The 27,935-nt window shown below is 46.7% G+C and overlaps 1 protein-coding gene across 1 annotated transcript in view; it reads right to left on the minus strand.

Moving 5' to 3' along the window:
* MYLK4 (myosin light chain kinase family member 4) overlaps positions 1-27,935 on the minus strand; it is a 103,782-nt gene that overhangs the window by 12,000 nt on the left and 63,847 nt on the right. The window contains exons 3-11 of the mRNA XM_058670486.1: positions 14,075-14,153; positions 13,293-13,698; positions 10,861-11,180; positions 9,618-9,723; positions 6,838-6,931; positions 6,646-6,755; positions 4,565-4,706; positions 1,480-1,550; positions 702-830 (exon numbers count right to left, since the gene is read on the minus strand). Of these exons, the coding sequence (XP_058526469.1) occupies positions 702-830; positions 1,480-1,550; positions 4,565-4,706; positions 6,646-6,755; positions 6,838-6,931; positions 9,618-9,723; positions 10,861-11,180; positions 13,293-13,698; positions 14,075-14,153 (1,457 nt within the window). The remainder of the gene's footprint in view (positions 1-701; positions 831-1,479; positions 1,551-4,564; positions 4,707-6,645; positions 6,756-6,837; positions 6,932-9,617; positions 9,724-10,860; positions 11,181-13,292; positions 13,699-14,074; positions 14,154-27,935) is intronic.

Below are 27,935 nucleotides of genomic sequence, written 5' to 3' on the forward strand. Positions count from 1 at the left end.
ATCTTTTTATTTTGATAAATATTTTCGTATTTTAATAAGTGAAATAATTTTAATAAATGCACAAGCATCCCATATGGGGGGCCAGTTTGTGTTTTAGCTGCTCCACTTCCCTTCCAGCTCCCTGCCTGTGGCCTGGGAAAGCAGTCAATGATGGTTCAAAGCCTTGGGACCCTGCACCCGCATGAAAGACCCGGGAAAAGCTCTTGGCTCCTGGCTTCAGATCGGCTCAGCCCCGGCTGTTGCGGCCACTTGGGGAGTGAATCAGCTGACAGAAGATCTTTCTGTCTCTCCTTTTCTCTGTAAATCCAGCTTCCCAAGAAAAAAATACATAAATCTTTAAAAAATACACTTGATTTATTTGAAAGGCATAGCAACACTCAGACATCCAAAGAGGTGGAAGAGAGAAAGAGGGGATGTAACTTCCATCTGGGTTTCCAGGTTGGTGTATCTTCCACTGCTTTCTCAGGTGCATCAGCAAGGAGCTGGACAGGAAGCAGAGCAGTGGGGGAAGGGTCTTATCAGCAGTTGGATCTGGAATGCTCCGTTGCAGGTGGCAGCTTAGCCTGCTGTACCACCGTGTCCTCCCTGATACTCATTCTCAAAAGACCTAAATTAGGGGTATTACTGAAAACAGCGAAGCCCCCTCGGCCATGTGTGGAGATGACGCATGAGCCTCAGAGAGAGATGAGAAAGCTGCTTACAACATGTAGGCGATGACCCCCACGCTCCACATGTCTGTGGGAAAGGAAACGAAATCATAGTTGACAACTTCGGGGGCAAGAAACTCCGGGGTCCCAAAGTTCACCTTCAGCTTCTCCCTGGGCTTGTATCTGAAAGTTTTAAGAGAGAAGGTGGAGAAATAATCACAGTTAGTATTCTGGGACCTTAACAATCCTAAAGAATTGCAGACAAAACCACTCTGAACAATTAGGACGTCTACATAACGGATCATGACCAGGGTCCTAGACAAAGAATGATACGAGCAAGCCAGCACTGATGAGTCAGCCAGACGTTCGTCCAATCAGACATCTTCCTCGTCTGAATCCTTAATGTGCTGAATTGTCTGTGTGTCCCCTGTTACACACTTTATCCTCTACTGTGAACTAAACATGGGCCACGTCCCTCTGCAAACTTGTTTACACATCACTGCTTCTTTTTTATTTTTCTCAAGATAAATATTCTTTTTACAAATGGAGTATCAAAAGCAAAAACTAACTCTCACCAACTTTAAGAATGAATGGGCTTTAGCTTAATAAACTTCACCATTTGGGCTTTAACTCTTCGTATTTCTGACTGTCAGTGTTGTAGAAACCTCTAAGGACTCACATCTCAAATTCAGCCAGGTAACGCTGGATGCAATTTTGGTTAGCGATGGCTTTGAAATGAGGACATGAAGCCAGCTTTATCAGATTTATCTCTGCAGAAAGAGAGAGCACCTCTATCATGTCCTCTCACTCACCTACATCCAAATAAACTTACCTTCTGGCCAATCCAAAATCAATAATCTTTATTTGCTTAGCATCCCGACTCACACACAGGATATTCTCAGGCTGCCAGGAGAAAAGAGACACATTAGCAATGAAAACAACTATCCTTCCCTCAAATTGTCCTTGAACCACAACTAAAAATACAACCGTACTCAGGAAAAACATATCAGGCCTTTCACTTGGGGACTGGCTTGTCTGTGTGGGTATTTTCTCCTTTAATTATGTGGTGGATGAGGTTGTGGGTACCCTGCCAGCCTTGCATTACCCTGCTGGTCCCACTCCATGGTTTTGCAGTTACCATAATGCCTGAGTTCAGGCAGAGGCCTTCTTGGAGGGAAAGGAAGCAAAGACACAGCCTCGGGATTTTGCAAATGAATTGGCAGGGACCCACTCAGAACTCGACGTCTACCTCCCTAAAATTATGAAGTATGAATTTCTCCTTCTTGGAAGAGTCCTTCTTCCAGAGATTTACGAGTTCTGAGAGAAATGGCCTGATTCATTGGAACAACCACATCGAGTGTGCAATACCATCCAAGCATTCCCGACCTTTAGATTCCCCCTCTTTGCATTTGGTCTACGAGAAAGCCTCCTGGAAGAGGAAGGCTTTCCTTTGCTGGCCGTTCTTCATCTCGTACAACTCCAAGGTTTTGCTGTGCATTGTTTTCGTGCTAAAACCCTGGACTAAATTCCATTGGTGTCAAACTTGGGTAAGACTGCCTCACTAATCTAACACTCTTGGGGAAAAAGGACAGGGGGTTGGCTGCAGCTCTGCTGTTGGGTGTTCGTGGATTGCATGACATGTGTTCCTACATGATTAGGACAAGAAAAACGGCAGCCTGGGAAGAATATGGAATTGGGTTTAAAGTCAGCATCGTCCATGAGAGGGAATTAAATGTGCCAAGGAAAAGTCAAGAACTTTCAAAACGCGGATTCCAGCTCTGCCCTAAGAAGCAAGGGCATGAGCGGGGCGTGCGCGGGGCATGCTCACACACGTCACTGGATGCTGGGCCTGCATTTCTCCAGCCTGTTCAGGTAGGGTATTTTGGCTTCCGCCTCCCACACCTTTCTGAAGAAGAGGTTCAAATGAGAAACTCAGCCACAGTTTATGAAATGATATATTGTCTCCTTAATCAACATTCAATAGTCCCCTGGGTTGAGTGTAGTGTCTTTGGAAGGCTTTTTCTAAAATATCTCTAAACCAGATGTCGGGGGAGTAAAAGTCATTTTCTGCAGACAAAGTGGGTGCTATGTTAGAAGAGCTGGTTTCATGCTTAAATAACTGGTCAATTACGCACGAAGCCATTCAGTTGTCCAAGAATACTGTAGCATCCAAAAAAACTGGTTTGCAGAATGAAAAGAAACAGCTTGGAGGGCATTTCCAAAAGCACATGTCTTACGATTATGAGATCCAACAATATTCATTGAATACAATTTGCAAACCAGAAAAACATACAGGAGACCTTTTCTTCAGGTCACCCATAATTTCCCCCTCTCACCCCCCACACAGGAACAAGTATTTTTAATGTTTTTGGCCCCTTTCCTTCCAAAGAGCTTTCTGAAAAGCTGGTCAGTAACAACTCACCCAGCCGTCATCTTAGGTATTATCTTTACATACAAGCCATAACTAAAACAACCCATTGCAAGTTCTCAGTCAACATTGTGAAGCCGCAGATGGAGTCGGCTGGCTTCCCCTAGGCCAGCTCCTATCCCCAGTTGCCAATCAAATCCCCATGGGGATATCTCCAAACTATCTATGCTCGATGAAAACGCTCCAAGAAAACAGGCGTGATCAAGCTCAGTTCGTAACTGAGGACCCTGCTAATGAATTTCCCCTTTAACCTGGTCATTTAATATCCCACTTCCCCACCCTGCTCTTGCTCCACTGGGGACGGGAAAAACAACAGCCATAAATCAAGCAAGTGAGGGGAGCAAAGCTGGAGGAAGACAGGCCCATGGAAACCTATTTAAGGAGGCTTCATTTATTTAGCTGCACAATCCCTGGTGCTTTGCAAGCGCTAGCATGTTCTGTGGAGGGTATATTTTATCTCACTGACATGCTGTGCAGACAGGGAAATGAGAAAATGATGGAGCCACACAAGAGGATATATGTTAGGCTGTTTAGCTCCAGTATTAGACATAGTATTAGTATGAGGATTTGGAGGTCTGGGTCTTGTCTTGGTTGTATCTGGGATTGTCTGCTGTCCAGTTCTAAGAACCTCATAATCAAAGTCCTAGCTTCTCTGCTTCTGATCCAGCCCCCTGTGAATGTGTTTGGGAAAGCAGCAGCAGATGGCCCAGGTGACGAGTCCCTGCACCCACATGGGAGACCCAGATGGCTTCACCTTAAACCAGTCCCAGCTGTCAGGGCCATTTGGTGAATGAAGCAACAGATGGAAGATTCTCTCTGTGTCTGTCTGTCTCTCTCTCTCCTTAAGTATCTTGGGCTTTCAAATATATAAATAGATCTTTAACAGGGAGCAGCAAGAACAATAAATACAAGAAGAAAGGAAGGCGGCTTGGCTGTTCTCATTTGCTGTCAACAGTTTCCAGCATGGTGCCCCTCCTCCCACGCACCTGTCTGCCCTGCTCCTCGGCACTCACACTCCGGCTGTTCTGTATTCCAACCGCCACAGTGCTGGCACAGCCATGCTCCAAGAAAGCAGACCCCTAAAGTCCAGATTTCCCTAGAATAATTCAGAAAGGTCTGGGGCACTCTTGGGTATGCCCCGAGGTTGGCCATCATCAGGGAATTCTGAACTAGCTGAAACCCTCCCCACTATTTGTCTTGACATGGAAAGGTTGGGGTGGTGATGGTGATGATTTTCATTCTAAACTTTGAGGAAAACCTTCTACCACATGGAAGTCTGTAAACACTGGCCAAACTCCAGAATCTGAATACATACATGCATTAAGGGGCCGAGAAAAGGTTTTGGAAATGAGTACAGGAAGTTAAGAAACCGGATTATTACTCTTTTCTGAAAACCTAGTCAGGGGTGCTACTCCTGTCCTGAGCTGGTGCCTAGGCGCTGCTGGGACACAGGATCTCCAAGGGGGAGACACACAGGCAGCTGCTCTACCTTCAGGTCCAAGTGCAGGATGTACATCTGATGCATGTGTCTGATGCCCTCACATATCTGCTTGACAAAGAGAATGGTGTCCAGCTCCGTGAGGCTGCAGTTCTCATCGATGATGCGGTCGAAGAGCTCCCCACCATCCACACTGTAGAACGGAGACAGGGAAACCCTTAGGCCCGGTCCCTTCACGGCCATGCACTCACCCAGTAGCCACTCGGTGTGTCAGTTCCTCTAGCTCTGCCCAGTGGCGTGGAGACACAGCCGTTGATCTGCCCTCTTTGGCTAGCTTGGTGAGACAGTTCTGCTGAAGAGTCACCATTTTGCAGACTTTTGGTTTTACAGGCACAGAATTGCAAAGCCCCTTTTGTCAGTGGGTGCAGCTCTGGGATGAATCCCTGTGTTACACTGAACACGTGTCAAACATCCAGAAGACTGAAGGTGTAAGGGTGGGAAAAATCCCAACGCCACCTGCAGGTGAGTTACCCTTCTGCCCAGTGAAACCCCAGACTCATTTCAGTGACAAGTCAGGTCTACACGGCTTGCCTAGCCACATTACTATCCACAACACCTAATTGCACCATGATAAACAGAACCCAAAATGGGGGCAAAGTATGTATGTATATATGTATATATGTATATATGTATATATGTATATATGTATGTATGTATATATGTATATATGTATATATGTATATATGTATGTATGTATATATATGTATATATGTATATATGTATATATGTATATATATATACCGAACCACAGTATTGTTTTAGAACTATTCATTGTTTAACTAACCCACGATGAAGTGATTTTAAATTGAAGTTTCTTTGCTGTAATCACCAAGACTGATATGAATTGTGTATTAGCAAATGCACTCATTCTCCTCGTCTGCTGGTTCAGTTCCCACCCTTTCTGTCTCCACCTGGGGTCAACTGTGGGCAGCGCAGCACGATACACCACTCTCAGGGACAGACTCAATGAGACCACACTCACATTAGCTTTACTTCACTGTATTGTGATAACCATCCCGATTTTATTTCTAGTGAGCACTCATCCCTTACTATGCCTAATTTATAAATGAAACTTTATCACAGATATGTATGCACAGGATAAAATGTGGCATATGGAGGATTCAATACTATCCCCCTCTAGGGCTGGGGACATATGCCCTAGGGGAAGTGAAGACAACTGGACGTAGTTAAAGTACAGGTGGCTGGAGCCGGTGGTGTGTCACAGGGGGCTAAGCACTCCATGCAAGGCCAGCATCCCATATTAGAGAAACAATATTTTTCTACTTCTTATGTGGCTCCCTACGAATTTGTTGATAAAGCTGCAGAAGATAGCTCAGGTATTTGGGCCCCCTGGGACCAGGTTTTGGCATAGCAGGTGGAGCTGCTGTCTGTGATGCTGGCACCCCATACGGACACCAGCCATTTCTCATCCAGTTAATGGGAAAGCAATGTAAGATGGCCCAAATGCTTGGTCCCTCGCACCCACACAGTTAGACCCAAAAGCAGCTCCTGGCTCCTGGCTTCAGCCTGCCCATACCCTGGCCATTGCTGTCACTTGGAGGGTGAATCATCAGGTAAAAGACCTCCCCCTCTCTCTCTGTGTGTTAACTCTGCCTTACAAATAAATAAAAACAAATCTTTAAAAAAAGGCCCCTGCCATGCATGTGGAAGACCTGGATGAAGATCTGAACTTTTACCTTCAGCCTAGCCTAGCCCTAACTATTCAGGACATTGCGGAGTGAACCAGTAAATGGAAGATCAGTTTCTCTCTGTGTCTGTCTGTCTCTCTCCTCACTTTTCAAATAATTAAATAATAAATCTTTTTTAAAGCATAAACATTTTGCTTTCTTCCAGCTTTCATAATATGTAAGCTTCATTTCTGTAACCTAGATACAAAGCTGGGTGTGCTCTGTCTTGTTACTTGTATCAGTAACATAACACACGGACATGCGCATGGAACTGACGGGAGCCTGTGTTTCTCGGGCGTCAGTAGCAAAGGCGCATGAGCTTCGATCTGCGCTGTTGGGGTGGTGTGCGGGGGCTGGAACAAGGGGTGGGACAGGGACACCTACTATTCCAGCACCAACACGATGTCATTCTTGGACTCGAAGGCATCGTAGAGCTGAATGAGGTTCACGTGGTCCAGCTGGTTCATGACACTGATCTCATTCTTCACTTCCTCCTGCGTGGGAGGGCGTGGGGCTTTAGTGTGCCCGAGATGGGACATGGCTCTGGGCGCCATCCCCCTCTCCAGTGGCCTTTACCTTGTCCCTCACGCCTCTGGTCTTAATGATTTTGGCGGCCAGCTTCAGTCCTGTTGCTTTCTCTTCGCACTTGTGAACCTGGCCGAAACGCCCGCTGTCGAGGAGGAGGGAGAGATGAGGAACGGGTGCTGCACAGCAGTCCCAGGGAAGGGCGAAACAGTAACTACATCTACTGTAACTTCAACACAGTATGAAATCTCATTCCTGATTCACTGAAGGCCCATGTCCCTGTTGTGTGCAATGGTGACTGTCACAGAAGGGACTGGAAAGGCTGAGGGATGGGACTCCCAAGCAAACAGAGAACTTGAGGGAGGCTACCACGCAGCAGAGAAAGGCCCCTGCAACGCTGGACAGAAGCAGGAGCTGTCAGGTGCACATCCCACTCAGTACAGAGGCAGATGAATCTTGCTAGAGATGTGACGTTAGTATAAACAGAGTCCAGCAGGCTTCAGCTGCAACCAGATCTTCAGCTGTAGTCCCTACTGGAGCACATCAGCCCAGCACAGCTACTCGAGCTGCTGATGAAGAAATGTGTTTTGTCCCTTCATTAGCCGTGGTAACTGGAACTGCCTGGCCCAGCAGTGGCACCCATCACTGTCTGACTCCAGGGATACCTCAACTTTCGGGCTCTGTAGCATGACTTCTGCAAGGGACTTGACTATTGCGGCCATCTCACAGGACTCATGCTGGTCCAGCAAACTGATGACCTCATGCTAAGGGAACAAGGATGTCAGAGAAGTTACAAATACTTTACAGGCCACAAGACAGGACATGACCTCAGAAAAATTCCAGAGGAAGGGGGGCATCCCTAGCACAAGGGATGACATACAAGGTGTTGCACCCTGAAACTCGTTGTACTAAAATAGAAATACAGGGTGGGCTTTTGGTCCACACAACCTGAGATGCTGTGTTTCATGTTAGAGAACCTGGATTCAATTTCTAACTCTGGCTCTCCAGTTTTAACTTCCTGCCCATGAGTATCCTGGGAAGCCACAAATAACGGCTCAACTGGTTGAGAGACCCGGACTGAGTGCTCGGCTCCTGGCTTTGGCCTGATCCAACCCCAGTCGTTGTGGGGAAGAGGAAGGGGTGACCCAGCAGATGGTAGCTCGGTCTGTCTTTCTGTGTCTCATGTCTCTCCATCTCTTTAAATATTTTTTTAACAGAAGGAGGTGCAAGTCTGCATGATATCTTTGCATTTTGAAACAAGGCACATGCACATGTGACTTATTCGTGAGTGAGTTCCAAGTTGTCCATGTGGAGTGGAGCCCAGAGCAAGTGGTGACCAGCAACTGGTACAGAGCAATCAGGAAACCCCAATAGTGGCCGATGAGCAAGGAGAAAGGAGCTAGTGACAAACATTCCTGCACACACACACACACACACACACACACACACTGGGAATCATTTCAAAGTGTCCTCTGCAAATAACCATTCTCCCTTTAGAGAAACAGCTACTGGCTGGCCACTGACGTCCCTGAAGACCCATGTCCTTTAGAATCCCATGGCACCAGTTCATATTTTGTAATTTTCAGTGCTCCCCCAAGCCCATCCCTATGGGTTCTTGGAAGGTTTCCTGTGGTGAACTGGCTAGGGAAAAAAAAGTCAGCTGGTCCTGTGTGGCAGAGCACAACAGAAAACCACAGTAGGAGGAGGAGGAAGGATGGACCACAAGTATCAGCTGCCTACTTGTTGATCACTCACAGGTACTATATTGCAATAGCTCGGCCTGTTTTTCCTTGTGATGGCATATCAGGTACATACACATGTATGGAAACTTTAATCTCTTCATCTGAGTTCACATACACGTGCTGACAGCAGAAACTGCATAGTTAGGTTTGGGGTTACAAGACATTTTAGGTGGATTTTGAAAGTAGTCAAAGGGGGAAAGAACACTCTCCTCTGTGGGTGCACTCCCTGATAAACTTACATGTTCCCTCCCCAGGGAGAAACAGTGTTTCTAAGTGTCCCTCAAATAAATCCTTTAGTAAAGAAAATCTATTGGAACCAGTGTCGTGGCATAGTAAGCTAATCCTCTGTCCGTAGCACTGGCATCCCATATGGGCACCAGTTCATGTCCTGACTCCTCCACTTCCTATCAAGCTCTCTGCTTATGGTTTGGGACAGCAATGGAGGGTGGCCCAAAGCTTTGGGACCCTGCATCCATGTGGGAGATCCAGAAGAAACTCCAGGTCCTAGCTCCAGTGTTCAAACTAGCTCAGCTCCAGTTATTGTGGCCATTTGTGGAGTGAGCCAGCAGGTGGAAGACCTCCCTCTCTGTCTCTCCTTCGCTCTGTAACTCTGCCTTTCAAATAAAAATTAATTAATTAATTTTCAGAAGAAAGTCATCTGTTGAAACAGACGATAGTAATTAATGTAGAAACAGTGTGACTGGAAAACCAGCCACAATGACCCTAAGGTTTGACACACGCCACAGGAACTGTGAAGTCTTACTCATTTCTACCTTTTGTCTCCCAAGGCCTTAAGCCATGGCTTTGGGCAGCTTCTGAACCCTCCAGTGACTCATGTTGGGATTTTCTTACTTCCAGACATTACAGCATGGGAGGAAAGGCAGATAATAAGCACAGCATCTATTGAGTCATCGCATTAACCCTTCTGGCACTGGGCGTGTCTTTCGGAAATGGTTCAAAGCCCTCTCCCAACGTGTTTCTATAGGTTGTGATTCTCGGGTGAGGCCGCGAGGGGCGGTGAGTGCCTGGGCCTCTCATGGGAGGCTCTCTGCTGTCATGGGCAGAGTGTTCAGATCCAGGGTTACTTACCCTCCTAAGATTTCTGTTTTGCTCACAGTGTAGAAACTGTTGACCGCTGCCTGTCTGGCTGTCACAATACGGTGACCGAATGGGGCAGCAGGTGCCAGGATGCCATCTAGAAGGTAAGAGAAAAAGAAAGAAGGGCCACAGGTCAAGCATGCAACCTCTGTGGGGCAGCGAGCAGTGGCTTCCTGATGGAGACTGGGTCATTGATAAAGAAACACAACGGACCGTCTATTTCACTCCTGATGCTCCACAAATACAGCTTCCATTTCTTAGTAATCTCTCTGACTCAGGAAGATGCCACTCAGTACCTGAGAAGACAGGCAGGACCCCAAGACAGTCAAAAATCTTCAACCCTCACCCCCGACACACTACATTCTATCCAAACAGATGTTGCTTCCCAGCCAGGTCCATTTTCATTCAAAGATGCGAAATGGTTTAATCCCATTTTTTTAGGAAAAAAAAAGTTCCCAATACAGCCCATTATTTTAATCAAAATGAAGAGAAAAGAAGGAATAAAGAAACCGTTCTTCACGCCATTGAAATGTTTGACATCATAAATTAACTTTACCAAAAAAAAAAAAGTGTGGGCTCTATTTAAGACACATGTAAGGCACACAGATGACGCTTTCCCTGGCTGGCTGGGAATAAAACACCCAATAAAACGTATTCTACGGCTCTCAAATTTCTCCCACGTTGCACCTTCCTTCTTACGCATTTAAGCTCTAGTTCATGTCAACGTCAGTTCTAACTTACATAATGACTCAGTAATAAAACCCCATAGTCCTTTGACTTCTGCGTGACGACTCCTGTTCATGGCCATGTACCTGCCCGGGTTCCATTTAGTCATTTATTGAGCAGCTACTGCACACATGTTATAAGGACACGAACGGGGAGACACAGATCATAGCTTTCCTTTTAAAAATTTGTATTTATTCACCATACGCTCCTTGCACACTTCTCTTGTTCTAGATATTGATAAATGCCTTTTTTAGAACAAAAAAAATAGAGGAGTCTCAGGAATCTGATTTGACATAGCCATCCTCTCACAGGCACGCTGGACAATGACATCATGAAAAAAAATCAGATTTTGTTTTGTTTAAACAGAGTTAAAGACACAAGTGGTGCCAGGATAGCATCACGGTTCCCTTAGACTGTGAGACTACGTGAAGTCTCACGTCTACGCTGGAGATGCTTGCTGTAAAAGGTTAAGCAGCTTTCAAAGTCTGCAACAAAAGCCACTTCCTACCCAGTGGGCTCCCCAGTTCTGGCTCTCTGGCGGTCTTCACTCCAGCAAGTTCCTGGGGCTCGCCCCGGCCGCTCGCCTGGGTTTGCACGGCTTCCTGGGGCCTTTCCAAGGCATGTTGATGCCCTACGCCCGCTCCATCCATTCTGCTCTTTTTGTTGTCCTCGTTGATGAAGCACTCCTCCTCCTCCTCTTCCTCCATCACTCTTCGTTTACTGCAGCCTGTGGACTCGACTTGCTCAGCCTTCTGCAGACTGACGTCTCTTGCTGAATCTCCCAGGCTTGGTAGTGATGGGGCAAGGGCCTGTATGCTGCCGGCGCACCTGGAAAATAAAATCCAGCTGCAGCTCTCAAACGTTGCACGGTGAAAACTTTCCGATGGTTCAGAGTCCTTAGCACTAAAACTTTCCAGAAGTGGTGTCTCAGGGAAGAGATGTAACTTCAGTGAGAGGGCTGGCCGTTCTGATATTTTGGCCAGAACACACGTATGTGCTCCGCGCTAGAGAGGAAGGTCCCAAACTCCCCAGTAGCCTCCTGATGGCCCCACACTCTTCCACTGTCCCCGTGGCAATGCAATAGTTTTATCAAAGCCTAAGTTAATTTTTTGCCCCTTTCCTTTCCTTACTAAAGAGAAAAATGATGATATTACAGCAATGTAAAAGAAGCAATGATTTGCACCATGGCATGGTAGGCTAAGCCTCTATATACAGGCACTGGCATCGCATATGGGTGCCAGTTCATGTCCCGGTGGCTCCCCTGTCCAGATCACAGCTTATGGTCTGGAAAAGCAGCGGGGGTAGCTCAAGTCCTTAGGGCCCAGCACCTATGTGGGAGACCTGAAAGAAGCTGCTGGCTCCTGGCTTCAGACAGGCTCAGCTCCAGTCATTGCAAGTGTTAGAGGAGTGAACCAGTGGATGGAAGGTCTCTTTCTCACTTTGTCTCCTTCTTGCTATAATTCTGCCTTTCAAGTAAAAAGAAAGTATGTCCTTTTTTCTTCTTTTTAAAAATATTTATTTACTTCTACTCAAAAGTCAGATTTACAGAGCAGAGAAACAAAAGATCTTTTGTCTGCCGGTTCACTCCCTAAGTGGCTCTAAGGGCCAGAGCTGAGTCGATTCAAAGCCAGGAGCCAGGCAGCTCCCTTGAGTCTCCCATGTGGATGTAGGGTACCAAGGCCTTGGACTATCCTCCACAGGCCACAGGCAGGGTGCTGGAAGGGAAGTAGAGCAGCCAGGACACAAATTATGGTCTACACGGGCTCCTGGTGAATGCAAGGCAAGGACTTTAGCCACTAGGCTACTGTACTGGGCCCAAAATAAAATAAATCTGAAAGATATATAAAATGAAGAAACAGTAATCCCCCTGTGTAATAACAGAAATGACAGCAAGTGAACTGACCTGGCATCTGGTTTGGGACAGCTCCTGTCCTCATTAAGCACATCTTCGTGGTACTAGACATGCTCACTCAGCATGAGTACTTATGTTTAGTTCGTAGAAATTTAGATTTCTTTAAGAATAGGTTTCAAATACACTATTTGAAATTTTATTGATAATTATGTCATACATTTCTTTTAAAAACAGCACACACAGGCATTTTAATTCTCTTTGCTCCAAATATGAGTGGGGAATCGGTATGTCATAGCCTAGAGTAATTCATTTTAATTAGATGCAAAATCACCCAAATTTTGTGTGCAACTTTGCAATTAAGGAAGAAAGTCTTTGTATAATCTACTTCTTACTCAGTCCTCACAGATATTTGAGAGAAAACAGTCAATTTACTGTTTATAATGGGGAAGGTAAACTTGAAGATTCACATTTTAATACATATTTAATCATTTATTGTACTCTAATTGCTAAAAATATTTTTACATAATATTCTTTTAAAAATATCTTTCTGTTTATTTGAAAAGCAGAATGAGAGAGAATCTTCAGTTTGTTTGTTCTCTCTAAATGCCTGATCCAGCTGGGTGCTGGGCCAAGCTAGTCCAAAGCCAAGAGCCAGGCGCTGGTAACTGCATCCAGGCACCCCATATGGATGGCAGGCAGTGTTGGTTCCGGGGATACTCGGTAACCAAAGGCTGGACTAGGAGTGGAGGCGGAGCCCCATCCACAGCACTCCACTGCAGGTTGTGGGCACCCCAAGTGGTCGTTTAATCCACTGGACTGCTGCACTCACCCCTACTAACTCTTCTAAAACCATCGCTTCCTGTGAGTACTAATAATTATTATCATCATCTACCAACCAGGAGGAGAGTTAGGGGGAAATGGCTAAAAATAACAATCAAGAAGACCAAAAAAGTGGACCTGAGAGACTCACAGGGGGTGAGAGATTGGGTTCTAATGCTTTGCTCTAAAAGAAGCCTCTCCAATTACTGCTGCAAGGCAAGTGAGCCTACGGCAGCCTGGGCTGTGGGCACGTACCACTGGAGTCCTACCTTTCATGGAACTGATCACCGTTAGTCTGATGAGCATTGGACTTGTGGCTGGAATAGGGGTCCAGCACCACTTCCTTGGCAGAAGTTGATTCTTTTTTCTCCTCTTCTCTTTCACCGATGTCTTCCTGAAATTCATCTTTCCCCCCTTTGGACACTGGACATCTGCCTGGATCCACATTATTTTCCTGCCCATTCAGGCTCTTGGAAATGTCTTTGTCATCTCTATTCTCTCTTGTCTCTACGGAATGTTTTGGTGCAGCATCCCCTCCCTCGTCTTGTCTTTCTGAGTAACATACGGTCAGACTTGTCTGGGCTAGACAGAAATTGGTCTTCTCAGCATTTTCCACGTTGAGTTTATGAATCTTTTCTTGTTCGGAAGAGAGTTGCTGCTTCTGGGTAGATCTCTCTAGAAGCCATCATAGGATACAAAGTATTTTAATGGGAATCTGATGCAATCAGATATAATCCAGGCTTCCTATAGCGGCATTTCTATTCAGGTTTTCTTCTAGCAACCTTTAGAAGCAAAGTACAAGGAAATAAAACCAACAGACTGGCTACTGAGCTCCAAGAGAGTCTCCTGTTAGCAGCTGGGAAGGCCAGAAGTCATCCAAACAGGGATATTAAAAATAATAACAGTAAGATGGCACGACCTCGTGGTCAGCATACACTGACCATGGACCCTATACTGGTTTCATGGACATGGAACGTTCTCAGAAAACCCAGAGGAATCTACTCGCAGAACACTCCCTAGCTACAGCGCACTAGGCTTCTCAAGACGTTACCTGCGGGCAGTGATGTTCTTTCGCTGCTGGCAGGTGCTCCTTCCTTCGGATCAGAGTCTGGCCATCCCTCCTCCTTCAGCTGTGGGTACACAAGTGACTGAGGTTACTAGTGGCACCAGGAGTCTCAGTTTCAGCACCGCCAGCACACAGGTTCCTGGTTTGCTATGGATCATCTCGGGATGTGAAACAGCACCCTTGGCCGCTGTCGGGTAGACGTCAACGGCACCTTACAACCATCACATGTCTCTATTGGAAATTCGCCCTCAGTTATTTTGAAATAGGAACTAACATGCACCCTGTTGTACAATAGATCTCAAAACCTGTTCCTCCAGCTGGAAATTTTGTCAATTAACTATTATATGAATAAAAAAGTCACCAGAAATTGCCAAATGCTCTCTGAGGAAAGGATCAGCGGAGAACCATTATATCAAATGCTCAAAAAGAGGCGAGAGGCACAAAATTCTCAGTAATATAGAGGACAGAATAGTGTGAATTAAAGAGAGAGTTTTTGGACAAGATCTGGAAGCAAAAGAACTCATTCTTTCCAAGGAAATTCTGTCTACTCGTCCCCACATTAGGGTCTCTCAGCATCATCAAATGACTGTCCCCAGCATCCCTCTCAATTATGTGAACAATATTACAATGAAAATTAATTTTAAAAAATCAGAAAAAAACAAAGAAGTTCTGTTAAACCCTGATATTGTTTGTGGAAGAAGCCTCATCTTCATGACTAGACTGAAGAATATTGATCTTTGTTTGTCACCTTTGACCTCTATTTAAGCTATCTTGAAGTGGTTCATGTATAAGACAAACAAAAATGAAAAGATACGTGTGTAAGGGCTTTGTAAACCGTAGAGTCAGAGATGGAAACAGGTTTGCAGGTGGGGCTTTCACATTGCTTATAGCAGATGGCTCTTTTCCTAAGTGGATAAACAGCCTTCCTACAATCTTGGGTTCTCTGGGTTAATTGAACAAACCCTTTTAAAATACCATGCAAGATGTAAACAGCCCTATTCTAAAGTTGTGTCTTGTACGTGAGTGAAACTGTCCTGGAGATGCCCAGTGATGCGTCACCTTGAGAAGGAACACAGCTCGTCTTAGGACGGTCGGCAGACCCAGTGCACTGTGTGTGAAGCACGCGTGGGAGAACACACTGAAGTGGAACCTTCACCCAACTCCAACAGCAGCTTCCAGTTTCAGAGCAACTTCCGTTCTTCAGATGGGGACCTTGCAGCCCAGAGGTTGGTTTAATAAACCCTGGGAAACCAAGGTTGGAGGTGAGAGCCTCGGAGTTTCTCTTTCAAGCGAACGTGCATGCCTTGGGCTTCTCGGAGCAAAGCCGGTTGCTCCCTGTTCTAAGTTCTCACAGAACTTAGCAGACACCCCTACCCCTCTCACACCCCTGCCGAGCCTCATACTGTTGAACTTTGTTTGATCTGGTCATTTTCTAGTAGATTTTATGCTTCCTAGGGGCGTAAAGCCCCCTGGAGCTTAGCCTGGAGAACAGCACATGTATAGAGATGATGGTAATGATGATGATGATGGTGATGATGGAAATTGTGTTTATGGTGGTGGTGGGGGGGGGTGATGGTGAGGATGATGATGGTTAGGCTATATTGACCATGGACCGTACACCAGGAATTCTTCTGAACAGTTTATATCATTAACTTGGTTGCTCCTTAAAACAACCTTTTGGGATAGATACTCTTAATCACAATTTACCAATAGAGTTGGATAATTTCCCAGAGTTATAAAGTTCAGAAATGGTAGAGGTACAATTCTAAGTTGCCTAAATCAGGCTGCTATTATTGTCAACCTAGCATTGATTATCTGGAAAAGGAAAACGTGATTGTAGCCACGCTCCATCGTTGGCATTTCTTGAGGTCTTCTAGAGTTTTGGCTTCTCTTTCCTCACCACAGGAAGTAAAACAGAGTGTGTAAAAAAAGACGAATAACAGATCAGTAGAACAAGGAGATAAATATTTATCAGACAGATGGTTAGAACTAGAGCTAGGATGCTGGCACAGCAGTGTTAGCTACGGCTTCAATCACTGGCATACCGATTAAAGTCCCAGCTGCTCCACTTCCAATCCCGCTTCCGGACAACGCCCTGGCTGTAGCAGGCATCCGGGGAGTGAACCAGGGGAAGGAAGATCTCTCCCTATCTCTCCCTCTCTAACACTCTGCCTTTCAAATCAACAAGTAAGTAAATCTTCTAAAAAAGAATTACCATGGAATAGAGGCAGAGCAAAAGAGAAGAGAAAGAAATCCAAGCCAAGTTTTGAAGTTATATATCCAAATCAGTCGAATAAAGCAGTTAAACTGTGTTTAAGACATGTTGTGACTTTGTCTTTCGGTACTTCTGTTTTGAAAACTTCCAGCAGGTTGATGGATATGGCGCGTCTGGATTTATTCTCTGCGGCCCTTCACGTGGGAAAAGCACATGCGGACTTTACAAAAACTGGTGCCCATTACTCAGTTTCTGGGAGTGGGACTGGAAGACTCTGGGGAGAGCCAGGTACTGAGCCTCTGTGTCCAGCGGCCCACGGCAGGTGTGCGGCTCCGCGAGCAGCATCTGCGTTCTTCGGACACAGTTTGCCCCAACCAAACACATCCAATGAGGCAGGGGTGAAAGAACAGCTTTTGGGTGACGCTGGGGTCCTCCTTTGGCATTTAGGCATCGCTTAGGTTTTAGCCTTTAATGTCAGGAGTTTACTCACGGCCCAGGAGCTTGTATTTGTATTTCCCTGTGTAATACTGCCACCTAGAGGCACATTGAATCCCAGAGCTTCCCGTCCACACAAGCGGCATTTTACTCCTGTCCCAAGACTGCGGTGGTGGGAGTTTCAACGTGAAACCTTCCAGTAGTATTTCTGAGCTACACAAAGAAACTGCTGAAAGAGAAAATGAGCATGGCTACACCCGCCCCTTGCTTGTTTCCCAAAGGAAACTCAATTTCTACCGACTCAAGAGGAGAGAATCCTGGAGCACCCGTTCCTGGAACAACTTTGTTCTTCACCCTGTTACAGGGAGTAAAACCACACCTTTGCTAAGTTCACGTTCAAGATCGCAGGTCACTCACATTCACTCTTTTAGGAGAGAGTCGCATAGTTACATGTGGGTTCCTTTGTCACTGTTTTATAATTTCTCAGAGGGCCAGCACTGGGGTGCAGTGGTTAAGCCACTCTCTGCAGTGCTGGCATCCCATCCAGATGCTGGTTCAAACCCTGGCTGCTACAGCTCTAACCCAGCTCCCTAAAATGTGCCTGGGAAAAGCAGTGGCCTGAGAGCTTGGCCCCTGTTACCCACATGCAGGACCTAGCTAACGCGCCTGGCTCCTGATTGCCCTGGGCATCGCAACCATTTGGGAAATGAACCAAAGGGTATCAGATCTGTCTATCTCTTCCTCTCTCTTTCTCTCTCTCTCTCTTTCTCTCTCTCTCTCTTTCTCTGTAACTGCCTTTCAAACAAACACATCTTTTTTAAAATGATCTGTGGATTTAAGATGACCCAGAGAAGAAAGGGGGCGTGGCCCAGATTCCCAAGGATTTGAAATGAGCTCTCTGGATGCTGTATCATTTCCCAGGCTGGTCTGCTCAGTTGAGTCTATGCGTGGTGGGAGGCAGGTGGGGGGCACACGTCCACCTGGCTCCTGTAGGGAGTATGGGAAATGTTAGAACTCACTGTATCTATTCCATATCCTATGGACTGAGGACTTGAATTTCTCCCCTCCAAGTGCATCCATGGAGACCCTGATCCCCAGGAAGACAATTTTGAGAAGTGGGGCCTTTGGAAGGTGACTATGTCAGGAAGGTGGAGCTCCCACAGGTGGGATTACAGTCCTTCCTACAGTGAACAGGGGAGCATTCTCTCACGTGCGTGCTTTACCTGTATGTTTTCTGACATGCAAGACTGCAACCAGAGAATGGCTCTCTGCAAGCCAGGAGCTGCCAGCACCTGGACCCCAACTTCCAACTCCAGAACTATGGGGAATGAAGGTGTATTCCAGAATCCTACGGTCCTTTACTACAGCAGGCTCAAATTTATTTCACATGTTTTAAAACACATGTCCATAAAACTAGACACATAGAATTTGAAAATACCTGATATAGTAAATGCTCTATCTAGATCTAAATATGAGCTTGTTACCAATGCATAAAATTGTCTACGGCCATACCACCCTGAACGCGCCCGATCTCATCTGATCTCGGAAGCTAAGCAGGGTCGGGCCTGGTTAGTACTTGGATGGGAGACCAATGCATAAAATTTATAACTAAATAAATACATCAGGGCAGGCATTGTGGCACAGCACACAAAGCTACCACCTGAGACACCAGCATCCCATAGCATGCCAACTCATGTGCCAGCTGCTCCACTTTGGGTCCACCTCCCTGCTGATGATCTGGGAAAAGCAATGGAGGATGGTCCAAGTCCTTGGGCACCTGCACCCACATAGGATGAAGTTTCAGACACCTGGCTTTGACCTGACCCAACGCAGTAGTAGCAGTCATCTAGGGAGTGAACCAGAAAATTGAAGATGTCTCTCTCTTCCTCTCTGTCTCTCTCTCTAACTCTGCCTTTTGAATAAGTAAATATATCTTTTACAATACATACACACATTGAGGCTCGGCTAACAAAGCTTGTATGGCTACCAAAGCAGAATCCAGAGGCCATTCCCTTGGATATAAATATGCTCATACTCTGAGTTTCTGAAATAAGTGCTTTAGAAACAGATTATTCTAATTAGTATGTCTAAGGGCAACTGTATCACTAGACCTGTCAGCTTGCGCCTTGTATGCTCTTTCTCCTCTGGAAACTGCCACTTCAAGGAGCAGATGTCCATTTTGACCGTTCAGCCAGTCTTACATGGCACACATTCTTGTCTCTGTCAGCAGTCCTCCGATTCCCGACGGGATCCAGCCCTGACCGGTGTGCACAGCAGCTCACGGCTGCACCCCACTTCTGCCTGGACACCACCTCACTCTCACTTTGTGCTGCACACCTGACTCAAGGCTGCTGTAAAACTTGACTTCTCCCAGAAGTGTTGGAATAACAGAAAAGGAAATTAAGTCCACTGGAAAACTTTGCCCATTCTCCCTCTCACTTTCCTTTACTAAAAACCCATTTTAAAAAATCAACCCAAGATAAAAGTTCACCTTAAAACAGCAGCAGCACCGAGATGGTGGCCACCTCCTCCGGACTTCAGCAATGCTGTGATCACTTCCTGGACTACAACACATCAGCTGACAAGCCCATACCCCGCTGTTTGCCTGGTGACCAACAAAGGGGCTAAGGATTCTGGATGGAACCATGTGTGATGAAATGCTTTTAGAAAGGTCACTCTGTGAGAAGGGCCTGTCCGCTGGCTGCACCGCTGACAAGGGCTGGGGACCATCTCAAACAGAATCCTGCCACCGATTCCCACACTCTTTACTTCACTCAGCAAGTATCCAGTGCCGGCCGTGGCCTCGGGGTTACCACTGCTGCGGAACACCGTACTCATGACATCCCAACGGGGCCGTGAAACTGGGTGAAGTATGTGCCCCAAGTAACGGCTTCTGGGGGTGCCAAACAGAACGTGTTAGGGTCATTCCCATCTAGCTCCTAGAAATTGCAAAAATAAAACCATAGCAATTTATAATTTCTTTAACATGTTGAATGGGGCTCTTAATAATGGACAGAAAAAGTTAAGTCCTTGGACAATATGCAGTGAGAGGAATTTTCAGAGGAAATATTAAAGTGATGAGGGTTTTTTTTTTTTTGGCTTCCGTACAGATGATTTCAGAAAGCATTTCTTTTTTAAGAGTTTATTATATTTGAAAGGCAGAATTACAGAGAGAGAAAGAGAGATTCTGTTCACTGGCTTCCTCCCCAAGTAGCTGCAGTGGTCAGAGCTGGGCCAGTCCGAAGGCAGGCACCAGGAACTTCTTCCAGGTCACCCACATGGGTACAGAGACCCAAGCACTTGGGTCTGCCTGCGCTGCTTTCCCAAGTTGTTTGTAGGGAACCAGCTCAGAAGTGGAGTAGCTGGGACTTGAACCAACTCTCATACGGGATTTCAATGTTGCAATGTTTGTAGTTAAGCCCTCAGCACACGCTTGAATGGGCTGTACCTTAAACGTGGAAACACCTTGACATTGAGACCAATTAAAAGCATCCTCCCTGGGCACACCTGTTCCACAGTCTGAAGGGTCAGCATGGTTCAAGGCAGGACAGAATTTGAGCAATTCCAGGAAAGGGCAAACACTGGCCTTGACCTCAGTACTTTGCCTGGGAGGAAGCAAAAGGATCCTCCCAGGGCTGTTAATGACATCGGATAGGACCCAACAGTCACCTGAAAAAACAACCCTGCCAGGGAAAAGAAAGACCTTTCCCTGCACCTCCGGCTCTCTGAACAGCAATGCCATTCAGAACACCAGTCTGTAAGACTCTGGCGAGAAGGGCCCTGCAGCGAGAGGCACTGCCCAGGAAGCCTCTCAGCCGAGGTACGCAGCCAGACCCATGGGTAGATGAGTGTCCTTTATCCTGTGAATCAGGCAGGAGCACCAAAGAGTGTGCAAGCACTGACCACAGCCTCTTCCAGGAAGAGAAGACTGAACAGGACACCGTGCTAGTCACATCGCCGCTTGGCAGTCCTTACAGGATCCGTCTGCATCATCTCTCGGTATTCCCACAGGATCCACCTGCTACCACCTTTTGATATTCCCACAGGATCTACCTGCACCACCACTCGGTAGTCCTTACTCGATCCACCTGCAAGTTTTCTTAGCCTGATATCTTTCTCTGCACTTCTGTCTTTTCAATCAATAAATAGAAGCCTTTAAAGAATAATAATAACGTGTGACAGGAATAGAGGAGAGGGATACACAATGAGGATGTTGGGTAACAAAGAAAGAAGAAAGAGGGAAGGAAGGAAGGAAGGAAGGAAGAGAAAGAGAGGGAGAAGTTGAAAGACCTGTGTCCCAACCCTAGCCCAAACTCCCGACTGCAGGGTCCTGCCAGTGGGAACCCTGGGAAGTAGCAGTGGTGGCTCAAGTTCATGGATCCCTACACTCATGTGGGAGACCTAGGGAGACCCGGATGGCGTTTCCACCTCCTTGGCTGTGTGATCATTTGGGGATGAATCAGCAGATGGGAGAATGCTATGTGTGTGTCCGTCTGTCAGTCTGTTCCTCAAATAAACAAAAATTATAAAAGAAAGAGGTATTTACTTCAGCTCAAAAAAACCTTTTGAAATCCATGCACACTTCTTTTCTGTAATATGTATTTCCATGGACTTCTTGCGAATCCCTCCTGTTTAGTCACTTTGGGTCATTGGTTAACACAGATTCCATTTTTCCATCTTCTGTGTGATGAAAGAGCTGACCTAAGACACAACGGATTCTTTTTGTTGTTCTTCTTCACTTCCCTCCAGCTGCCACATCCCCTGTCCTCCCCAGAGCGAAAATGCTGAGCCCTCCAACACCGCTCTTCTCTTCTTTTTGAAAGCAAATGCACACACAAAGTTTAGTTTACTTATTTAGGGTTACAGAAAGAGAAAGGAGTAAGCAGAGAGATCTTTCATCCAGTGGTTCAATCCCTCAGTTGGCCACAACAGCCAGCACTTAAGCACGCCTGGAGCCACAGGTTTCAGCAGGGTCTCCCATGTGGGTGCAGGGGTCCATGTACCCAGTTTCCGTTGCTCTCCCAAGCACATCAGCCGGAAGTTGGGTAAAACTGTTGCTGCCTGAAGTGCCAGCATTCCACAGGGGCACTGGTTCATGTCCCCAAGCAGCTCCACTTCTGATCCAGCTCCTGGCTAAGGTGCCTGGGAAAGCAGCAGAGGGTGGGCCAAGCGCTTGGGCCCCGCCACCTGTGGCTCGGTCCTGCTGGTCCACCCTGCCCGCCGCCCTCACCTCCCCGCTTCAAGCTTTGTCTTGTCCAAACCCACCTGTGCTCTAACATTGTTTCTCAACCTTGGGTTGGGGGTCGGTTGGTGGGTGGCGGTGATCTGCTTCCTGACTCCTGGCTTTAGCCCTGACCCAGGGCTGGCTTTTGTGGCCACTCTCTCTTTTTCTTTCTGTGGCTCTGACTTTCAAATAAATAATTTTTTCAAAAAAGCCGAAAACTCTAAGTGACAGTGTACCCCTTATCATCTTAAGAGTTATCCAGCAGAGCACCTGAGCATGTCAAAAACTGTGCAAAGAGAGATGCTGGGAGCACACGCACACGTCGATATCGAAGGGCATCACAGCTCCTTCATGTTCACGTGAGCCAAATGAACCTCGCTTGGTAAAATTCCTCTTTTATGTGCCGCGAGACCCAACCTTGGAATGTTTTCCCTCGGAGTCTACAGTGTTTTCTCACCACCCAATAAAACCCTTGGGTCGCGTCCCACCGTAGACGGTTTTTACGACCAGGCCTTGCACGTGGTCTGCTCCGCGGCACGCTGTTTTATTTTTATTCTCGGCTCGCTTTTATCACTCGGTCGCCTGTCTCGGGCTCTGAGCGCCGGCCCTGCTTGGCCTCTCCCCGCCGACGGGCTGCTGGTGGAGGCTGGCGGCGGCAGCTCAGCGCTTCCTAAGGTGAGAAGATGTGTGGTCCCTAGGGCATCATGGATGTTCTGAGATCAGAGCAAAGTATTTCACCTCCAGCGGTTTTGCTGTTCTGCGCTGCTCCAAGGCTTGTTGCCAAGGTGGGTGGGTAGGTGGTCAGGGAGGGCAGTGGCCTGCAGGCAGGGTGTGGGGCATCAGCCTGTTCTATCTGCTACCCTCCTTGTGTTCTGCTTAGCTTGTTCCTGGAAGAGGAGGTGGTGGTTTGTGGTCCCCGGAGTGTTCTCTTTTAGGCCACTGGATTCTTGTCAAACACACAGGTCTGCGTCAGTTCCTGACTCCTCAGTTCAGCATCCAAGGCGCTATTGTGGACATTTGGAGAGAGACCAACGTACAGGATCTCTCTGCCTCTCCCATAAATATTTTGAAGAGAGACACAGAGAGAGATCTGGGGCCAGCACTGTGGTGCAGTGGGTAGCGCTGCCACCTGAGTTACTCACAGTATACATGGATGGCTGCTCTGTTGCCAACCCAGCTACCTGCTAACGGCCTGGGAGGAGCAGTAAAGCAAGATCTCGGTGCTTGGGACTCGCTGCTTCTCCAATGGGAGACCTGGATGAGGCTCCTGGCTCCAGCTCCTGGGAGTGAATCAGCAGATGGAAGCTCTCTCTCTCTCTCTGTCTCTCTCCCTCTCTCTGTTTCTATATCCCTGCAGCTTTGCTTCAAAATAAATAAGTCATTAAAGAATCTGAAAAAGAAAAAGAAACTTCATGACATATTGGTTCAAGTTCTGTGGATACAAACTCACCACTTCTGACTTTCCCTGAATATTGGGTGTCCAGTCCTGTGGGGAGCGGGATTGAGAGGGCCTGTGGCAAGATGGCAGCTGGCCCAACTCCAGGAGGCGGAGTTGGTCTCGCCAGCAGGTAAACAGGAAGTCACAGGGATAGGCTAATGCCTTCGCTGTGATTACTGGCCTACCACGTAGCGCCAAGTGGACCCACGGGGAGAAGTGATTGGTGGAGAATGATATAAAAGTAGCCGGTAAAAGCTAGGCGGGGACGACAGACAGACAGACGACGAAGATGAGAAAGACAGAGAGACTACGATGGGGAGGAGAAGGATGGGATGGAAGAAGGGTGGTGGAGAGAGGGCTGGAAAAGAGGGGTACAGACAGAAGCAGTAAAAGCAGTACGAAGAGACGGGGACAAGAATGGAGAAATGCAGCAGAAAGTACAGGAAGAAATGTGAGAAGAAGGGTGGCAGAGAGAGGGCTGGAGAAGCGGGGAGGAAAGCTAAGGTCAATGGGGAAAGGGGCAGCAGAGATAAGGATTTAAACGCAGCCGCTTTTGGCAGTGAGGGGTCCGGTTGTGGTTCTGGCTTTTCTCAGACCCTCAAGAGTGTGCCTCATCGTCCTTTCTGCTTACAGTGAGTGTGTGAACCAACGAGATGTTTCATCTACTGATTCGCTCTCCAAATGCCCACCAGAGCCAGGGCTGGGCCAGGCTGAAGCCAGGTTCCTAGAGCTAGTCTGGGTTGAGCGTGACAAGGACCCCAGTTCTTAAGCCATCATCTGCTGCTTCCCAGATTATTCTTAGGAAGCTAGAATTGGAAATGGAGCCAGGACTCGAACCGAGGCACTATGATATGGAAAGCAGGCATTCCAAGAAGTGTTTTAACCACTGTACAAACTCTATGTCATAGTGTAAGAAAATGAATTCTTGATCTATGAGGAATTTTCAAAAAGCTGCCAGAAAAGTATACTATGAAAAAAAAGTTTTGCACCAAAATAAGCTTATATTTTAATTCCACTTCCACTAAATTTTTAAGTACTCTTGTACATAAGGAATTGCTGTGCAAAATATATTCACAAAAAGGATTGGGATGATCCTGTGTTTATTTGGATCTTACCTCAGAAGAGCTCCCATCATGCTTAGGGAATTTCTGGAGGGGAGAAGAAAAGAGGAAAGAGCTGACGTCCGCTGGCCCTGAGGGAAACTGGCAGTGGAAATGCAGTGTTGAGAAGTACCTTGCTGAACTTCTCCAAATATCCACACTCCACCCTGAGCCAGACTCTTGGCGTGGCATCAGAGAAGCGAATGCACAACAGGGTACCACAGGTCTGGAACTTTCCAGTCGCTTCCAAAGTCTACAAACAGCCAAACTCAGGCCTCAGAGAATAACAGCCAGGTGCCAAGGAAACCACACGAAGGGCAAGTCCTGAAGAATCAGGAACATGCTCTGATGAACCCTGAAATGCCAAGGATGCGGTTGGAAATGAATGCAAGTACCAGAACTAGCTTGGTGTCAAGGTGATTACTGAATTTGGAAGGAAATCCAAGGGATTCAGTTTGGCCAGTCAAAACTCGAGAAACGGAAGGGAGAGGGAGGGGCTGTGAGGTGGGGAAGAGCAGAGGTCGCTCGAAGGGGAGATGTTGATCAAAGCTTCAGGGAAGCTGGAGGGAGAAGTTTCAGCAAACTCTTGTACCCCGTGGTGATCATCGTTAACAATGGTGGACTGCGAAGAATAGAGATTCTCTTCTCATGCTTTGAGCATCCAGAGGAAAACAGTGAAATACCAGCCAGGGGGCATCATTGCTAGCAATGCCTTGTCCTTGAAAACAGTGGCCCTGTAACATACACAGCTCCATCCCTGGAGTTTGAGGTTTCCTACATACTCTGAAAGTGACCCTCACCCTAGGGATCCAAGCACCAGACTTCGAGGAAACTTAGGGAACCCCTGCCTCATCACCCAGGCTCAACTCAGCAAGTTCTGCTTTCGTGGGTTCCTTCTTCAAGACATGCCTTCCTCTCACGTTCTCAGACCCATGGAGGCATGTGTATTGCTCACGCTGGGTGGGAGCTGTTTGGTGTGGCCGAGCTGCCAAGGAAGGATACAGCTACTCTAGCATCTAGCTCAGCCAGGCCCTGTATGGACTGACTCCATTCATTGGTCAGTAAGGTTGTGGGGCGGGGAATGGAAATGGCAGAGGTAACTGGTGGTGTTGGGTAGCATTTACTGAGCATCTAAGCTGAGTAGGGATACATATTTTCTTCTTCTTACAGGCTAGGACCACCTCTCTCTCACACCATCCTCCTCAATGTCAGGTTATAAGGTACAGCCCCCAGACTCCTGGCTCCACTTCTGTGGGGGGGAAAAGTTGTTATCTTGTGCCTCGAGGAACCAGTTATACTCAGACCTTGATTGGAATTGAAATTACTGTGTTACCAATAATGTGTGGAGCTGTATCTTCAGTGTGATTGGGGGATCATTTGTTATCTGACTACCAACAAATACCTTATAGCTAATGCAAATCAGAGAGTGTATTCTCAACACTCATTTGCTAAGTACTTGCATGCAAGAGCTATGCGTCTCATTTCTGCATGGACTCTCACTTCCTTAGCATGTTTTAACACATCAGCCCAGATAGATACGTCACAAGTTTACAATGGAAATTGGAAAATGGCTACAAAGCTGAAATTATCCCCCGACCAAACACACATCCCATTTTACTTCACTGGGGTACTGAACCTTGTTTTCCTAGAAGCAAGAGCAAACAGTAGGTATCTCCTTTGAAACACCAAATTCAGGTTCTTTGCCTATCACTTAATCCAACACGAAATTGAGAACTAAACAGACGCCTTTGCATTTTATGATTAAAATCCTTCACAATATGGGCACTTCAGGAAGTCCAAAGGAAATGAAATGAAAAAAATAGCTTTGTTTGGATACACAGAACTTTTAAAACCCGTGCATGAATTTTTCACGACATGCATTTTCCAGAGGTTTTTGAGAGACTCCACATATTTCTGTGACAACTACACAGTGATTCCAATTATTCATCCCATTCACAGCTCTACAGTCCGAGAGTTCTGGATTGAGCTCTAGAGTTCAAGGTTGCCCCAGGAGCAAGATGGAAATTTGGTTTAGAGCAGGAGTACATGCTCCAGTTCAGATGGTCGCAAGAAAAACCCCTTTGGGGTACTCTCCCAAGTCCACCACGCCTTACAATCTACTTTCTTATAGGGATGACAAAAATCCTAAGTACAAATCATAACAAGAAGGAGTGGCCTTGTTCAGTGGATTGGGTGCTGTGGAGTTACATCTTCAGTATTTTAAGCTCCTCTCCATTGCTCAGCAGCTGAGGGCTTGGCTTGGGCTTTGCGGTTCTCTCCCCAAGCCCACCCACTGCATTAGGGATTGTGAACATCCAAAGAGTTGCTCTCCTGGGGACTTCTCTCGAAAAGCTCCCCAGTTGTTTTCTTTCTACGGTGGGAAGGCAGAGTGATGGGAGCAGTCTTGCAGGTTTTCTCACATTTCTCCCCAGGAGTTGTTCAGAGGCAACAAGGGGTGCTGGGGATGGGGTGGACACAGGTTGAGCTAGGAAAACACGCCTGAGAGTCCTTGCCGGACTCACAGTGCCTCTCCGCCGCAGCATTGAGTCGGCCTTCTCTGTTTACTTAGGGAGTTTTATTTGCTGATTCAACTAATACTAACAGGGCCAAGTGCTTAGCTTGGTAGTTCAAATAATGATATCTCCCAGCAGAGTCCCTGGGCCAGTGTGGCAGCTCCTGACTCCGGCTTGCTGCTCACACAGCTGGGAGGCAGTGGTGATGGTTCAAGTCATTGGGTCTGCATAGGAGTCTGTGTTTGGGCTCTGGTTCCCAGCTTCAGCCTGTCTTAGCCTAGCTGTTGTGCATATTTGGGGTGTGAACCAGAAGACAAGAGCATTCTCTCTTGCTTGCTTGCTCACTCTCCCCTAGTCCATGTGCGTGAGCAACCCTGCACGCGCATCTTCCTCTCTGTATGTATGTGTGTGCCTCTCAGATGAGCAAATAAATAAAGCAAATATTATTTCATTGAGCACCCGTTGCAAGCTTGTCTCCTTTTCCACTCCTTCGGGAAGGCCTATTATTCTAGTATTTGATTTTTTGAGGTTGTCTTTCATTTCCTGTATGGACCCATTGGCTTTCTCTAGATTTGTCTCCAACTGTTTGATGAGCTGCTGCCTTTCATTCTGATTGTCTTCCAATTCTGATATTCTGTCCTCTGCTGTGTTCATTCTGTTGGTTAGGCTTTCAATTTTGTGTTCTATATCGAGGATTCCCTTTTTGACTTGATTTATTTCTGCAGTGACATGGTTTTCGAATACCTTGGACTCTTTCCAGCGCTTCTCACTGTCTCTGATGAATTTCATCACTAGTTTCTTAAATTCCTTATCTGGTATTTCCTCTATGTCTTCATCTTGCATCTCAGATATTGAGATTAGTTTTTGGTTGTATTGGAAGGGAGTGCTTGATCTTTCTTCTGGGTCATTGCTTTTTCTGAT

This window comes from Ochotona princeps, chromosome 1, assembly GCF_030435755.1.
Source record: "Ochotona princeps isolate mOchPri1 chromosome 1, mOchPri1.hap1, whole genome shotgun sequence".
NCBI classification, from domain to species: Eukaryota; Metazoa; Chordata; class Mammalia; order Lagomorpha; family Ochotonidae; genus Ochotona; species Ochotona princeps.